General features: G+C 34.5%; 1 protein-coding gene across 1 annotated transcript; it reads right to left on the bottom strand.

The window, feature by feature from the left end:
* Positions 1-13,595: 13,595 nt before the first annotated feature.
* On the bottom strand, positions 13,596-18,373 carry LOC139862096 (protein trichome birefringence-like 2). The gene is made up of 5 exons (XM_071850646.1): positions 17,562-18,373; positions 15,428-15,620; positions 15,013-15,206; positions 14,575-14,733; positions 13,596-14,128 (listed from the first exon to the last, which is right to left on the bottom strand). Exons 1-5 carry the CDS (start codon positions 18,365-18,367, stop codon positions 13,786-13,788), a joined length of 1,695 nt encoding a protein of 564 aa, XP_071706747.1. The 5' UTR covers positions 18,368-18,373; the 3' UTR covers positions 13,596-13,785.
* Between the last annotated feature and the right edge of the window lie 720 nt (positions 18,374-19,093).

Raw genomic sequence — 19,093 nt, 5'->3', positions numbered from 1 at the left:
AACTTGTGTAATATTTTGTAGTATTTCGTAGTAAAATTAATACTATTTCGTACCCTCACGCTACAACATCAGTCTTAGACTCACACTTGTGTCATAATTGTCAAAACTTAGTTAGTATTACTTTTATATTTCATGTATGTGTTAAATCTAAGACTTTGATGTAACTTTGGTTCATCAAAACACTTGCAACACTTAATTGAGTTGTGCTTCACGTCTTAGACTTACACAAGGGTTATGATGGTCAAACCTTGGTAAAGATGATGTAAACACATCATTGAGTTGTACACTTGAAGCTATAGGCATCAAGGATGAGAACCATGATGAACATCAAGCACCAAACCCACCGGAACCCACTATTTTTCTGCTTTCTGCCTTGTACCTACTGTTGTGCTGTTTCTGTAACATACCAGTAAACCTAGGCTACTGTAACCTTGATTTTCAGATAGATCTTTTTGAGTAGATAACTTTTCATATAGGACTCGTCTTAATCCGAGTTACGGTTTAGGATTTATGGCCCTCCGATCGTCACTATGTCCTTTTAACGTTGTGCAGAAATTTCTGACCTACTCGCACTTAGACCGTCGCCACAGTCAAACGAAGACTAGTTTGCTTCTGTAAATTTTACCACACTTAAAGGACTCATATACAGAGCCATGGCCACTGGTCTCACCTTAATTCAGTAAGGGTAGAGGCCGTGGTGACTGACTGAAGTCAGCCTTTGTTTTAAACTACTTTCATAAACGAAACTTACTTTACGCCTTTTGTTTGATGATGAATGATGATGACCTTTAAGACCTTATTTACATACTTTTAAACCTATTCGGACGATTTACTGACTTAATACTATTTGACTTAGGTTGAGACCTTATTTATATATATATTTGTGCTGAGAATATTTATTATTATTTGTTTATTTTAATTTATCCATTAATTCTGATTAGTCAAAATTTCACTCATACTCAGATTTTGTCCATAAATAGCATCAATCACGCTAACAGTTCTTTTGTCCATCACGGTGCGTTAAAGCGTGATGAATAAAAACTCCTCCACTACGCTTGCATTAATTAAGGTCTTACAAAGATATAAGAATAAGCTTGAAAACCAAGTAAGCAACTAAACATATAAGGTTTTCATTGTTTAGGCTTCTAAAAATGTGAAATATTTTTTATTCAGATGTATACTATTTATTTGGATAACCATTTTCGCATCTCATTAAATTCAATGACCACCCCAAGATATGAGATTTGAACTTGACACTTCTCTTCGTCACAACTCAAAATCCTACGACTTTATTGAAACCCTTGATATGCTTAAAACCCCATGTTGGGTGCAAATTAAAATTTTTTCCAAATTTTTTCTTTTTCTTTTGGGAAAAAACAAAAACTTTTATAACAAACAAACAACCACGACCGAGATTCGAGGACGGTAAACAAAGCCTATCCAACACATTCAAAAAATGTTAACTAAAACCGAGCCTACCCGTAGACTTACCATACAAAAAATACAAATGAATGACACGAAAGCAAACGACTACCTAATAAAGAAAAACCAAGACCAAATAAAATCAATAAAATATTTAGTCAATAAAAATTAAATAGAATAACATTCCCAATACTGCTTAAGTGTGTGTTTGGATGAAACTAACTAAAGCTGGAGCTTGTAGCTGAAGCTTATTTTTTAAGCTGGTAGCTGGAGCTTATTATTTTTTATAAGTGTTTGGTAAACTAGTTGGAGCTTATTTTTGAGTTCATAAGCTCTATTGTTTTTCATAAGCTACTACAAGTAACTTATTACTACGTATTTAAGAGCTTATGATCTTCATAAACTCTCCTTTTTTTGTCTACCAAAAGAAGCTTATGACTTGAAGCTTATTAAAATCATAAGCTCAAGCTTATATAAACTCCCATAAGTTCAGTTCCAATAAGCTGTTACGCCAAACCCTCCCTAAAGAAAGTGATCTAGCATTCTAGCTCATTATAATGGAGTTCACAATAATACTATTTAATTGAGTTGTGCTTAATTTAATTGAGTTGTGCTTAATTTAACAACTTTGGTTCATCAAAACACTTGCAACACTTAATTGAGTTGTGCTTCACGTCTTAGACTTACACAAGGGTTATGATGGTCAAACCTTGGTAAAGATGATGTAAACACATCATTGAGTTGTACACTTGAAGCTATAGGCATCAAGGATGAGAACCATGATGAACATCAAGCACCAAACCCACCGGAACCCACTATTTTTCTGCTTTCTGCCTTGTACCTACTGTTGTGCTGTTTCTGTAACATGCCAGTAAACCTAGGCTACTGTAACCTTGATTTTCAGATAGATCTTTTTGAGTAGATAACTTTTCATATAGGACTCGTCTTAATCCGAGTTACGGTTTAGGATTTATGGCCCTCCGATCGTCACTATGTCCTTTTAACGTTGTGCAGAAATTTCTGACCTACTCGCACTTAGACCGTCGCCACAGTCAAACGAAGACTAGTTTGCTTCTGTAAATTTTACCACACTTAAAGGACTCATATACAGAGCCATGGCCACTGGTCTCACCTTAATTCAGTAAGGGTAGAGGCCGTGGTGACTGACTGAAGTCAGCCTTTGTTTTAAACTACTTTCATAAACGAAACTTACTTTACGCCTTTTGTTTGATGATGAATGATGATGACCTTTAAGACCTTATTTACATACTTTTAAACCTATTCGGACGATTTACTGACTTAATACTATTTGACTTAGGTTGAGGACTTTCGGACCGATTACTTGCACACTTTTCCCGACTCGACTTTACGACTACTTTATCATTGTGAGTTATAGCATTCCCTTTTTACTTTAACTTATTTTGGGAACTGAGAATACATGCGGATTTTATGTTTTACATACTAGGCACGAGTACTTAAACTTATATATGTGTGGGTTATATAACGGCAGAAACATTCCCTTTAGCTGGGTAACGTTTAGTCATTGGTTTTTGAACCGGTGAACGCGAATCTTAGATATGGATCCATAGGGTTTGACATCCCCACTCGGGCTAGTAGCGCTAGCATTTAACGAGTGTTTAATACTTCGTAAACATACGCACTTGCCAAGTGTACTTTCAGGGGGTATAAACGTTAAGTTAGTTACCAAGTGCCCACGGTTAACATATACTTTATCATACTGTTTTGAAACGCTCTTTGTAGCACTGAAATCTCGTGGCCTACCTTACATACTGTTATACTTAAACTATAGCTCACCAACCTTTGTGTTGACGTTTTTAAGCATGTTTTTCTCAGGTGCTTAAGGTTATTTGCTTCCGCTGTCGTGCTAGTCTTGCCGTAGACACCCGCTGCTCTAGTGTTATCACCGCATGAACTGTTTATCTTGCATTCAAACTTTAATACATTTGAAACTATGTTTTGTAACGACTTAAGGGTCACATACATTTATTCATGCTTGCTATTCGTAGAAGCATACTGTTGGTGTAAAACAATTGACGTCGGTTATGACTGAAGGTATTTCGTATGCCCGAGAGACATATTAAATTAATGTGGCTAATGTGTTATGATCCAAGTCGGGTCATACCCAATAACAAACTTACCGACACTTTATTCGTATTTAATTTTAGCGGTTGGATCGTTGATTAAATACACGACACTTGAACTTTAAAGAAAAGGTTTCTTAAATAATGTTACTTGATATGTTTATATATAAGTTATGAAATAACTTATATAACAAGGATTTAATTATTTATAGGTTAAATAATTAAGTTATGTCACATTTTATAAAATTGGTTTTATAAAATATACATAACAAATAATATACATGTTTATATAATGTGTTTTATAAAATTAAGTTTTATAAAACTGATTTTATAAAATCAGTTTTTTTATATATATAATGTATATTATAAAATAATCCTTGTAATGGCATTGGGAGTTGAAGAAGCATGCTAGAGATTCCATTTGATACCCATGCTTTCCCAATTCCTATAACATGAAAACACACATCAAGACATCAAGATACTAAGCAAAAAAAACTGCAAAAACACCTCCATTCTGCTACTGCAGCTGCCGTGGGTTTAAGCAAGGAGAAAAGGATTCTCAAGTTGATTTTGCAAGTCACATTCAAGTGTAATTAAATCCTAACCAAAGCTAGGGTGTTGGTGCACAAGTTTGGGGTATAATCTCTTGAGGTTTCATCCATTTGAAGCTCCATTCAACATCATCATCTTCATCATTTACTAGCAAGCTTGGAGTAGGTATAATCTCTTTACTTGCTTGTAGTTTGTAAGTATTATTTCACAACTTGATCCATGGGATTTAACTTTAAAATGGTTTAAAGATTAACAAGTTAAAATGTAACTAACATGCTTCCGCTTTGATATGTTTCTTAAAATGGTTTAAGTATATTATGAACTTGTTAAATCCCAACAATGGTATCTAGAGCCGAAGTTGTTGAAATATGCTTCGAGATGGTTATTAAACCCACTATAATTTTGCATTCTATGAACATGCATGAAGTAGAATGTAAAATTTTCGGTTTTGGGTGGTTGTCTTTTTGGCCAAAATCACTTGTGATTCTGCATTCTGTACTGCAAATCACTTGTGATTCTGTACTGCCAAAATCACTTGTGATTCTGCATTCTGTACTGCAAATCACTTGTGATTCTGTACTGCCAATCACTTGTGATTCTGTGTTGCCGATCACTTGTGATTCTGTATTGCCAATCACTTGTGATTCTGTGTTGCAGATCACTTGTGATTCTGTGTTGCCGATCACTTGTGATTCTGTATTGCCAATCACTTGTGATTCTGTATTGCCTATCACTTATGTTGATGATGTTCACAATCTATGCCTTGACCTTGTGTTTGGTTGCATGCATGGTTGATTGATATTTATTCAATTGGTTTGTAATAATATTTATTCATTTGGCATGTAATAATTCATTTGGTTATGTAATTTATTTTATATTTGGTATGTAAAATAGATTAGGTTGTATTTTCATTTTTTAGAGAAAAATGTATTAGGATATATTTTTTTGTAAAAGATGAAGATGCAAGATGAAGAACACAAGAAGAAGCATTTGGATGCAAGATTGAGTGGGAGATTTTGAAATCTCTAACTTTGAGTTATAACCCCTTAACCGGTGGCATTTGTTTTCGGCTAAACAAATGCCTACCAAAATGGCTAGATTGTGAACATCTTTGTTTTGCATGCGTGGTTGTTTTAATTTCTTGTATGATTGTGGATTGTGTGTTTGTATGCTACAAGTTAATCACACAAGTTAACAACAAACAAAACTAAAATTTAATTGGTTAAATTAGACGTTATTAATCACATGCAAAACGACAATTTAAAATGGTTAAATTGAAATGGCTAAAAGGACATTAATAAACGGTTATTAAGATCATGATAAGGATCATATATATAAAATGGTTTACATCATGTAATTGGTTTAATTACAAGACATGAAAATGGATTTCATAAAGTACCATACACTAAATGCATGTTGGTGTATAGCAAAATGTTTTCTTAAACTAGAATTTATGAAAACTTAAAATCCCTTTACAAATACAAGGTAAACAAGTTAAACGCCATCCTTTTGTGGGAACACTTGAACATAGTAGTGAACTCTTAATGGGATAAAGGTCACCTAACCATTATGAACTAGCTAATATGCTTAAGGTAAAATTCGCACACTTGTGGGATAAAGGTCACCTAACCACTTGTATGTTAATTTTACATGTTTTCACAAGTAGGACGACTTGATTTGGGAATCATGAACTTAGGGTCACCGAAGCATGATGAACAAATAGGCGTTGATGGGATAAATATGCCATGCAAAAGGATTGCATGATCCCAAAACTTAGAAGTTGCAAAAGGATTGCAATTGTCATATAATGACTACCTAGCTAAATCAAATGACGGGATAAAGGTCACCTAACCGAAATTTGGTTTACCGTTGGATTCTAATATTTAATAAGTCAATTATAATAAGAGGGTATTGTTTATTAAATTTAAAATCGATACTTAAAAGAACTTTGTTGAATTTTGTAGATGGCCGCCAATAACAACAACAACATTCCAAACGCACCACTTAACCTGAACCACCTATCATTAAGGTCTCTCTTAGAGAAAGACAAACTCAACCATACAAACTTTATGGATTGGTTCCGCAATCTTCGGATTGTCCTCAAACAAGAGGATAAAATGTATGTGCTTGAGGACCCCATTCCCGATCAACCGGATGAGAATGATGTGGAGGCAATGGCCTCTTACGATAAGTATTGCCACGACTCCCTTCAAGTCTCATGCTTAATGCTTGGGACTATGATTCCCGAACTCCAAAAGGATTTCGAGCATCATAGTGCATACGACATGATAACGCAATTGAAGGAGATGTTCCTCCAACAAGCGCGTGTCGAACGCTTCGAAACGGTTCGAGCGCTACATGCTTGTCGTATGGACGATACCCAATCGGTTTCATCTTATGTACTTAAGATGAAAAGCCTTATCGATCGTGCTAACCGTCTTAACCTAAACATATCTAATGAGTTAGCCACCGATCTTATCCTTAACTCCCTATCAAAAAGGTTTGATCAATTTGTAATTAATTACAATATGAATGGGATGGATAAGAGCATAGGTGAGCTTCACGGTATGCTTAGAACGGCGGAAACTAGCATGGGTAAAAGGGCTTTACCCGTGTTAGCAATCGATCAAGGTGGGTCCAAAGGTAAGACCTCTAAGCCAAAGGTGGCTAAGAGAAAAGGACCCGCTTACCAAGGCAAAGGGAAGGGGAAGATGGTTACCCCAACCATCAACAAGGCTAAGAAGCAAAAGGTAGCCGAGAAGGCAAACCCCAAGGAAGACCCATGTTTCGGTTGCGGTGAAATGGGTCATTGGAAACGAAACTGTCCGATCTATCTTAAGGAGTTGAAGGATAAGAGGGATGCAGGGCAAACCTCAGGTAATATATATATGGTATATATAGAGCTTAGTATTACTTCTTCTAATACATGGGTATTAGACACTGGATGTGGAACTCACATTTGCAATTCATTGCAGGGGTTCAAAAGAAGTAGCAAGCAAACGGGAACATCAAGTCTCTACATGGGTAATGGAGCCAAAGTGCAAGTGAAGGCTCAAGGAGACTTTGTGTTAAAGCTTCCAAGTGGTTTGGAACTTATTTTGAAAGATGTTTTGTATGCACCCGATTTATGTCGAAACATTATTTCCATTTCCCGTTTGAAACAATGTGGTTTTAATCTTAATTTTGTTAATGATGATATCCATATTTATTTAGATAATGTATTCTATTTCAAGGCTTCGCCTTCAAATGGAATTTATGAATTGGTTCATGATGACACATCATCGAGCTCTATATACCATACAAGCACCAAGAAACTCAAAAGGGATTTGAGTGATTCCTACTTATGGCATTGTCGCCTTGGTCACATAAACAAGAACCGAATGCATACACTTCAAAGGAATGGACTTTTGAAATCAAATGAAATGGATTCATTTGATGTATGCGAATCTTGTTTACAAGGCAAGATGACTAAAGCACCTTTCAAAGGGACTTATGAAAGGGCTAAAGATTTATTGGGATTAATACATTCGGATGTATGTGGACCCTTTAAACCCATAACTAGGAATGGTGAAAGATACTTTGTTACTTTCATTGATGACTTTAGTCGTTTCGGATATGTCTACTTATTAAGACACAAGGACGAAACGTTTGAAGCATTCAAAGAATATCAAAACGAAGTACAAAATCAACTCAATAGGACAATTAAGGTACTACGTACCGATAGAGGAGGTGAATACCTAAGCGATGCCTTCCAAGATCATCTTAGGAGTTGTGGGATTATCTCACAACTTACTCCACCCGGAACACCCCAACTTAATGGAGTTTCCGAAAGGAGGAACCGAACCCTAATGGATATGGTTCGATCTATGATGGCAAGAAGCTCGTTGCCTCTATCATTTTGGGGTTATTGTCTAAGCTCCGCGGCTCGTATTTTAAATATGGCCCCAACCAAGAAAGTGGAACGAACTCCTCACGAGATGTGGTTTGGTAAACCTCCATCTCTATCATACTTAAAAGTATGGGGATGTGAAGCTTATCCTAAGCGTTACGTCCCTAATAAGTTGAATGCTCGATCCACGAAGTGTATCTTCATAGGATATCCCAAGGATGATATGGGATACTATTTCTATGATCCATCCGAGCAGAATGTATTTATTGCTCGGAAGGCGGAATTCCTTGAAACTAAGTTCCTAATGGAAGGAAATAGTGAAAGGAAGATAGATCTTGAAGAGGTTCAAGATCAAGTAGATGATACACAATTGGTTGACACTAGCACTCAACATGAAAATGTTGATAGTGATCAAATGGATGATCAAAATACACAAGACATTCGTAGATCTGGTAGGATTAGCAATCCTCCTGAGAGATATGGGTTTCTCATAGATGGTTGCTATACGGTTGATTTGGATGAACCAACAAACTACCAAGATGCTTTATCAAGGATTGATAAAGATAAATGGCAGGAAGCCATGAACGCCGAGATGCAATCCATGTATGAAAACCAAGTGTGGGAACTTGTTGAGCAACCTCCTAGCTCTAAGCTAGTTGATTGCAAATGGCTTTTCAAAATGAAAACCGACATACATGGAAACTTGGATACATATAAAGCTAGACTTGTTGCAAAAGGTTTCACTCAAACTCAAGGGGTTGATTATGATGAAACTTTCTCGCCTGTGGCAATGCTAAAGTCTATTAGGATATTATTTGCCATTGCTGCTCACTACGACTATGAAATATGGCAAATGGATGTCAAAACCGCTTTCCTAAATGGATATCTTATGGAAGATGTCTATATGGTCCAGCCTGAAGGTTTTGTTGATCCAAAATATCCTAAAAGTGTATGCAAGTTAAAGAAGTCAATCTACGGATTGAAACAAGCATCTAGAATGTGGAATCATCGTTTTAATGAGGAAGCCGAGAAATTTGGCTTCATTAAAAATGGTGATGAAGCTTGTGTATATAAGAAAGCTAGTGGGAGCACCATCATGTTCCTTGTACTATATGTGGATGATATATTATTATTTGGGAATGATATTACCACAATGCAAGGAGTCAAAACTTGGCTAAAGAGTTGCTTCTCCATTAAGGATCTTGGAGATGCACAATACATATTGGGGATAGGGATCTATAGAAATAGATCCAAGAGATTGATAGGTTAAAGTCAAAGTACATACATTGATAAAATCTTAAAAAGGTTCAAGATGGAAAACTCTAAGAGAGGTTTGGTACCTATTCAAAAGGGAACCGTTCTCAGTTCATCTCAGTGTCCTGCCACGAAAGATGAACAAGAGAGAATGAAGAAAGTCCCATACGCATCTGCTATTGGGTCTATCATGTATGCAATGATATGTACTAGACCGGATGTGTCATGCGCTCTAAGCTTGACAAGTAGATACCAGAACAACCCAGGAAACAGTCATTGGATTGCTGTTAAAAGTATATTGAAATACCTTAGGAGAACTAAGGATATGTTTCTAATATATGGGTCTGGTGAGGTGGAACTCGCCGTAAAAGGTTACGTGGACGCGAGTTTCCAAACTGATCGAGATGACTCTCGATCACAATCCGGTTATGTCTTCATGTTAAATGGTGGTGCGGTCTCTTGGAAGAGTTCGAAACAGGAAGTTGTTGCGTTATCCACTACAGAGTCGGAGTACATTGCCGCCTCACTGGCAGCTCAGGAAGCTGCATGGATGAAGAAATTCATCGACGACTTAGGAGTGGTCCCTTCCATTCAGGACCCTCTTGAGATCTTTTGTGACAACGAGGGTGCGATTGCTCAAATCAAGGAACCTCGTGCTCATCAAAAGACTCGTCACATTGAGCGGAGATTCAACTACATCAGGGATGAGGTTGAAAAGGGAAAGATATGTATTCACAAAGTTCACACAGATCAAAATGTTGCGGATCCACTCACGAAGCTTTTACATGGGCCAAAACATGAGGGACATGTTTGTGCATTAGGGCTTCGATATTCTAGTGATTGGATATGATCTATTTTAAGTATTGTACCGGAACGAAATTATTCAAACTCATTAATATAACTATGGTGTTAATTTATTTGAGTTATGTTCCTATTTTGCATATTTCATCCATGAATAAGCAATTACTCTAAATTTCCGTAGTCGATCACATTTGTGGGAACAAGTGTGAGGTTTAGACTATTATGAACTCGGATTGGTATACATTCATAGGTTGAATGTGGGGCAAGGTTGCAACCAAGGTTCATAGATATTTGTGGGAAACAAATATTGGAAGACCCGCTCTCAAGAATTACTGTATAGAGCCTTTGTGGTTGATCACATGTAATCTTGAGTAAAGGCGAATATCATTGTATCCTCTGACCTGAGATACATATTGGGTTCGGATATTCACCAAGTACTGTGCCTTGATTCTTTCCTTCGCTATTCTGAAACATGGTAGTACATAAGGAAGAACTCAGGTATATTACAAAGTGTATATCTAGGACGTATGTAGTCAAGATGGAATTTGTCCCTCTTATTCGTTGAGAGTCAGATGTCTAAGGCCTGAAAAGTTAAATCTATAAGAGAGTGATCACTCTGTATCTCTTGGATTTAACATGACATCTATGATGAAAGGATATAATGAAAGATTCACCTACATATATCAGTTCGAGTAGGGAGCTCGAAAAGGGATGATGTTATTGAATGGCACAAAGTCATAACATATTAGGGGTGATGGACGGTGTGTTAGGCTGTATCCATCACTTGCATTAATTTCTTATGTTTCTCGTGCAAGTGGGAGATTGAAGGTATTTCGTATGCCCGAGAGACATATTAAATTAATGTGGCTAATGTGTTATGATCCAAGTCGGGTCATACCCAATAACAAACTTACCGACACTTTATTCGTATTTAATTTTAGCGGTTGGATCGTTGATTAAATACACGACACTTGAACTTTAAAGAAAAGGTTTCTTAAATAATGTTACTTGATATGTTTATATATAAGTTATGAAATAACTTATATAACAAGGATTTAATTATTTATAGGTTAAATAATTAAGTTATGTCACATTTTATAAAATTGGTTTTATAAAATATACATAACAAATAATATACATGTTTATATAATGTGTTTTATAAAATTAAGTTTTATAAAACTGATTTTATAAAATCAGTTTTTTTATATATATAATGTATATTATAAAATAATCCTTGTAATGGCATTGGGAGTTGAAGAAGCATGCTAGAGATTCCATTTGATACCCATGCTTTCCCAATTCCTATAACATGAAAACACACATCAAGACATCAAGATACTAAGCAAAAAAAACTGCAAAAACACCTCCATTCTGCTACTGCAGCTGCCGTGGGTTTAAGCAAGGAGAAAAGGATTCTCAAGTTGATTTTGCAAGTCACATTCAAGTGTAATTAAATCCTAACCAAAGCTAGGGTGTTGGTGCACAAGTTTGGGGTATAATCTCTTGAGGTTTCATCCATTTGAAGCTCCATTCAACATCATCATCTTCATCATTTACTAGCAAGCTTGGAGTAGGTATAATCTCTTTACTTGCTTGTAGTTTGTAAGTATTATTTCACAACTTGATCCATGGGATTTAACTTTAAAATGGTTTAAAGATTAACAAGTTAAAATGTAACTAACATGCTTCCGCTTTGATATGTTTCTTAAAATGGTTTAAGTATATTATGAACTTGTTAAATCCCAACAATGACGTCATCTTTTTATCGTGAATGCAACTTCTTTTATTACAGCATATAGTACTTAACCTTGTAATGATCCTGTTGTTGATGATTCGTACACGATGGTTTTGTACGGGGCATCACATTGGGTGTTGAGAGCATAAACTGAAAGTATTAGAAAGTGAGGAGGTGATGAATGAGTCGAGGAGGGTGGATTGACTAGTTGACCTTGTCAACTAGTTTGATCCCTTGACAAGTTTAGTCCCTCGAGTTTGAAAGCGGGTGCGTGAATTACCTAAACGAAATATTTTAAAAACGCGTATTAACGGAAGATGTTATAATTATATAACGGACTTTTAAAATAGATAAACGAAAGGTAAACGGAAAAAGACAGGATGTTACAATATATATATATATATATATATATATATATATATATATATATATATATATATATATATATATATATATATATATATATATATATTTGTGCTGAGAATATTTATTATTATTTGTTTATTTTAATTTATCCATTAATTCTGATTAGTCAAAATTTCACTCATACTCAGATTTCGTCCATAAATAGCATCAATCACGCTAACAGTTCTTTTGTCCATCACGGTGCGTTAAAGCGTGATGAATAAAAACTCCTCCACTACGCTTGCATTAATTAAGGTCTTACAAAGATATAAGAATAAGCTTGAAAACCAAGTAAGCAACTAAACATATAAGGTTTTCATTGTTTAGGCTTCTAAAAATGTGAAATATTTTTTATTCAGATGTATACTATTTATTTGGATAACCATTTTCGCATCTCATTAAATTCAATGACCACCCCAAAATATGAGATTTGAACTTGACACTTCTCTTCGTCACAACTCAAAATCCTACGACTTTATTGAAACCCTTGATATGCTTAAAACCCCATGTTGGGTGCAAATTAAAATTTTTTCCAAATTTTTTCTTTTTCTTTTGGGAAAAAACAAAAACTTTTATAACAAACAAACAACCACGACCGAGATTCGAGGACGGTAAACAAAGCCTATCCAACACATTCAAAAAATGTTAACTAAAACCGAGCCTACCCGTAGACTTACCATACAAAAAATACAAATGAATGACACGAAAGCAAACGACTACCTAATAAAGAAAAACCAAGACCAAATAAAATCAATAAAATATTTAGTCAATAAAAATTAAATAGAATAACATTCCCAATACTGCTTAAGTGTGTGTTTGGATGAAACTAACTAAAGCTGGAGCTTGTAGCTGGAGCTTGTAGCTGAAGCTTATTTTTTAAGCTGGTAGCTGGAGCTTATTATTTTTTATAAGTGTTTGGTAAACTAGTTGGAGCTTATTTTTGAGTTCATAAGCTCTATTGTTTTTCATAAGCTACTACAAGTAACTTATTACTACGTATTTAAGAGCTTATGATCTTCATAAACTCTCCTTTTTTTGTCTACCAAAAGAAGCTTATGACTTGAAGCTTATTAAAATCATAAGCTCAAGCTTATATAAACTCCCATAAGTTCAGTTCCAATAAGCTGTTACGCCAAACCCTCCCTAAAGAAAGTGATCTAGCATTCTAGCTCATTATAATGGAGTTCACAATAATACTAGTCAGCTAATTTTTCAACACCCAAATATGGTCAATATGATTCTTTGAACACATCAAAATCAAATCTTCATGCATATTGCTCCTTTTTTCATTAAAAAAATGGGTGATGATATGTATACAACTAAATTTTGATATGTACACAACCAAATTGCTTTGAATGTTATACACAAGCATATTTAGTTGTGTACATATAAAAAAATAGTTGTGTACATATCAATTCCCAAAAAAAATCCCCACTATCCATCTTTCAATATAGATGCAAATAGTTTATTACAACCACCTATATAGGGCTATCTATAACCTTATAATCTATAGTCTATAGTTTACTTTCAAAGGAATAATGTTAACATATTTACTCACATTAACAAACACAATAGTCAACTACCACATAATCCTTTTAACTCCATAAAAAGTCAACCTTTTTCCATTAAACTTTCCAAGATCCTCTTCCAACCTTCAATAAAGATGCATACAACAACTCATTCCAAGTGTCTGGTACACCAGGCAAGCACCAATGGCTACAATCTTGGGACCGTTCGGCTGCAATTTGTTCTTCAACGGACTTGTATTCCATCCTATAAATTGATGGATGACCATCTTTTCGGTAATCCGTAAGTCTACTAATATTGAGATACACAATTGGAGTTTTCATCGCTCGAAGCACATTATCAAAAGCTCTCATCTTTGTAGGGTACTTAGTTAAGTGACTTGTGTTGAAAATTGGTTCGGTCTCTTTGTGACATTGACCTCCTGAGTTCCATTGACCACCTCTGTAATAAAGTCAAACATCCGTTTATCATTCGAAAAAGGAAAGTTCTTGCTTTTTTTAAACGTAATTCTCATTTTATTCATGCATTATTATACATATATATGCTCACTTTTGTCATGTAAATAACCACCCTTCATGAATGTATCTGTTTTGACTTTTGAGGTCAAACCTAGTACTTTCTTGGTATAAAATGCCATCATCGTGGTACACATATTAACACAAATGTTTTTTCATATGTAATGCTGGATAGACAGTCCAATGTAGTCGTCAAAATAGATTCAGCAAGTATTGAACTTTGTAACATTTATTTATGTTTAATCTTTAACTGATTTGACCGAACAAATCACAAGGGTAATAGAACTATAAAGTTATGAAATCCATGCAATTCTTTCAAACGGAGTATATATGTTTTAAAAAGAGAAAATAAGAAGCATTAAATGTACGTACTTGAAATGTGTGACCGAGTAGCCTCTGAAGATAACCTGCGTTTTGTTAATGTCAATGTTAGTGTCTACCCATCGGGCCCACGTTGAAAGCGCCCTAACGTAAGCATCAAGAACCTTGAGCCTCGGGTACACATGGTTACCTTCCTGGTAATAATCTTCTCTGCAGATTCCAATAAAATGAGAAGTAGCTAAAAAGAAACGGGCCAAATGGGCCAACAGTCACTAGAAGTGTATTTTGAATGCTTAAAAAATCTCATAAATCATTTTATTCAAAAGAAATAAATTATGATTAAAATACTAATAACTCATAAATTCCAAGATTTTGGACAATGTGTGTGTTGGGTCAACCCAACCTAACCCTGAATAATTAAATTTACCCATTTTGACCATTACCAGCCTGCTTTGTGCCCATTTTCTTACAGAAAGACATTGTACTCACCCTCGAGAGGTTTTCTCATGGGTCCACCAATGTCCCGTGTTGAAGACCAAAACATCTGCATCATGGTACATCGAGGTTGTTCGGTCCATCAAATCCAATCTTAGTGTCTCAACAATGGAACCATTTTTACCATTCAAAGTCGATTCTTGAACAAGAAATGGAGAACTCACAAAATCGATTGTACAGTTGTAGTCCTATACAAACAAGCACAACATATTACACAAATTTTAATACTTATACTAATACTCATACTAATTACTGGTTTTCATAATAATATTTGACGTAATTAATAATTACTCGTATTATATTAAGATGAAGTGTTGGCGGGCCATCCGCCCATCCCAACCTGTTTTGACCAGTTAACCAACATTTGAAGGTTGTAATTTGTAAATTATATTAAGTTCTGGAAGCTTACCTCGAATCTAAATGCATAAAATCCCTTCTTCTTAAACTCATGCCTCCCAGATATCTCATAAACCCGATTTTTGTCGGTGACAGATGCTCGGAGTATGCAAACCAAAGATTCCCACATGTTTCGGTTTAAGGAGTCACCTACAAAAACTAACTTCTTCCCTCTAAGCCTCTCAAGAAAGTCGGTTGCGTTCAGACTGAAAAACAAGGAAAAAATAATACTTGAATGTTATAATTGAAAAATTCTTGTTCAATACTTAATAGAGTAGGTCACAACATAGATTTGAAAGTAATTTAAGAGTTCATGTATTCGGGCTCTATGCATTGACGCGGGTGCATCAAATACATAACAAGAGACAAAAAGAAATAGAGGATACTGTACATTTATTGAAGTAATTTAGAGATGCCAAAATGGGCTGTTTAGGCACTGGTTTTTATTAAGGATCAATTCAGGCAGACCCACTAACATTTGTTGGCTTCTCTTCTTTTGAACTAATTAACAATAAATTTGTATCTAAATATGCTATACAAAAAACAAATATTTAAATTGACAATCCAATTTCTAGGAATGTGTTGAAGGTTTTATGCATCATTTCAAGCCATAATATATATATATATATATATATATTACCCATTTGACCATTTAGTTGTTATAACGTTAGATGCAAAGTGAAGGTGGGTCTAAAGTTTGCACCTTTACTGTTTGTATAAGAATAAAACCAAACCTTTACCCAAAAAAAAAAAAAAAAAAAAAAAACAAACAAAAAAACCATTTTTACTTTTATTCAATTACTGTCCACCTATATTAGTAACTAGTCTAAACGACTAAACTATCAAGAAAAAAGAACTACTTTTCCCGACTCCCGCCTAATCTCCTACACTCTTTCAAAGCATTTGTTGCACATTCCCTTTTTTGAATGGTAGATGGGTCACAAAACTTCTGAAGGTAATGCATAATAATTGTAGAAAAGTCGTCCATGTAACTCCTAATGGTTGGATAGACTCAAGAAAGGGTCGCAAACGATCACGGGATAATCCGGTTAGGTCGCTGATATTTGTGTAAAAATATTTAACCTCACAATGTAGTGTGAACAACGAAAACCTTCCGTTTACCCAGTTACACTAGTAGTACAAATACATCGTTTTCAATATACAAACTAATAAATACGTAGTATATATCATATCCTTGTCAAGAAGTTTGAAATTACACAACAATGACTATTATAAAGTTAGAAATTGACCTCCTTTTAGAACTCAATCATATAAGTTCTTTAACACTTGTAGCAATAATTTATATACTGATATAGCTTGATAAAGTTAATAATTACGGTACAATATTATCATATCATTGTCGAGTTCAAAACTAAGCAACATTAACAATTCAAACGTCAAAACTTTTTTTTGGGTAAGCGAGGAAACCCTCCTATAAATAAGCACATTTGCTCCCCATCATAGGTAAAAGCTCGGGTAATCAAGCCCCTCGAGCGCGAGACCTGGTAGCGGGTGAATTGCGCATTATGTGCACCCTTTCAAACGTCAAAACTTGACCTCATGATTGATCACATATGGACCAATTAATTGATACGATTTTTTGGCGGGGGTGACAAAACACGTGTTCGTCAAAAAATGTAATTTCATTCTTCTTTACATCACACTTCTAAGTGGTTGTGACAACTTAAGATAACACAAAATGAACTGAAAATAATTCACTTAGTCATAAAATGATGTAATCACATAGATGACTGGTTACATTAGGATAACAAACTATTGATTTAAAGAGCTTGTACCATATGTATTATATTTTGTATTTCTTAAACTCAGGGGATTAAAAAGCCTCAACATTATAATAGTATAACTACTCATTTAGTGGTGTCTTTATTTTCCATCATGTCAACCTAAGCAAAACAACATTTAGAACATCTAGCAAGATCATAAAAACATATTCACTAAATATGCACAGTCAACATAGAACTAATTGAATATTTCAATCTAAACTACAACCAGAAAATCTAGCAAATTTATATGCATATTATAGTTCAAGCAGTTGACCATTCTAGATTAAACAATTGCAAAACACATATCACTTTCAAATGAGATAAATATATCATTGAATAAATTCAAAACAATCATCAATTTACCTGGGTATTTCACATCCATATGGCTGCCATTTCCATTTAACATATTCATCATCTGGCCTCTTATTAAGATGACAATCAAAATCTCTATCGATATAAGGGCATGAACCAGCAGGATAATATGGCTTTGTATCATCCCTAACCCATCTACCATTAAAAATATCACATTCCCCATAAAAACTACTATCATTACCCAACTTAAAAACCCCATCAGCATCTTTTTTCAAATCACCTGTGAAATTACTCAAATGGGTATTCAAGCTTCCATTTTTCACATTGTCTGTTAAATTACTCAAATGGGTACCCTCAAGATCAAAGCTTTTCACATTAATTCCATTAAAGCTTCCATTTTTCACATCATTGGTGAAATTCTTGAAATGGGTATCCTCTAAATCATGATTTCTCTCATAAATTCCATTAAAGTTTCCATCTTTTTCATCCCTACTAAAATTGCTCAAATGGGTGCCCTTCAAATCAAGATCTTTCTCATAACTACCATTTTTTTTACCCTCAGTAAAATTGCTAAAATGCGCATCCCCAATAATAGAACTCATAAGGGGTTTTTTGACAGCAGGATTTCTAGTAAATGAAAAAGGCCAAGAAATCACAGAGGTTTTATTATTAACATCAAACCCTTGAAAATTAAAGTTATTTGAAATAGGACTCTTGAAAGAAACATTAAAACACACAATAAATAAAATAATAAAAAATGACGCTATCCCCAAACTAAATCCAGAAACTACCTTCTTTTTTGTAAATGTAAAATATGGGAATTGATCAGTAATCGGAAAAAGTTTTTTCAAGTTCATAATTATGGCCTATAATAACACCATAAATAGTGGATTGAAAAAATAACACACAGTGAAGGTGTTTGTGAGTGTAAAGAAGAAATGGTTCGGAGATTTGTAGAAAGTGTGTGTCATGAATAATAAATAAATAAATGTTGTCAATAAAGTTTATGAAAAAATGTTAAAATGGTGTTAAAGTGTGATGGATGCTATGGTTGCATAGATTTAAGTGTGTTGAGTGTGTGAAAAGGGTTTTGTTGGGAGACAAAATAGCCAGGCTGCAGCGAACAAGGAGATGATACAGAAACAGAACCCACGAGGTATGGGGTTTGTTGAAATTACGCGATTACCCTTTTGAAGTATATACATGCCGACAATAGTAGATTTAAAATTTAATAGCATTTGTGATGGACCTTGATTACCCGAGATTTTACTTTTTATGAGAGTGTCAATGTACTCGTATGAAGGTTTCATCATTTAACAAAAATAAAAAATTAATAACATAACATTATTAATAATTATTTTAGTAAATTATCTTAATTGTACTATTCCATAAATCATTAGACTTTAGAGTGAGGATTTAGTTAAAAAAAAAATAGACTTTAGAGTGAGGCTTTGGTAAAAAAAAAATGTTAAATTTATATGCTAAATGCAATCTTATCCTTATTTCTAATTATACTCTTGTTTTGTAGTTTGGTGTCTTTATTGGAATAAATAAGAGTTTGGTGGTGTGTTGGTGATGTCTAA

The sequence above is a fragment of the Rutidosis leptorrhynchoides genome, chromosome 8, assembly GCF_046630445.1.
Source record: "Rutidosis leptorrhynchoides isolate AG116_Rl617_1_P2 chromosome 8, CSIRO_AGI_Rlap_v1, whole genome shotgun sequence".
In the NCBI taxonomy this organism is placed as follows: Eukaryota; Viridiplantae; Streptophyta; class Magnoliopsida; order Asterales; family Asteraceae; genus Rutidosis; species Rutidosis leptorrhynchoides.
Note: the sequence above shows the minus strand (reverse complement) of the source record. Positions and strands in the feature narration are given on the sequence as shown.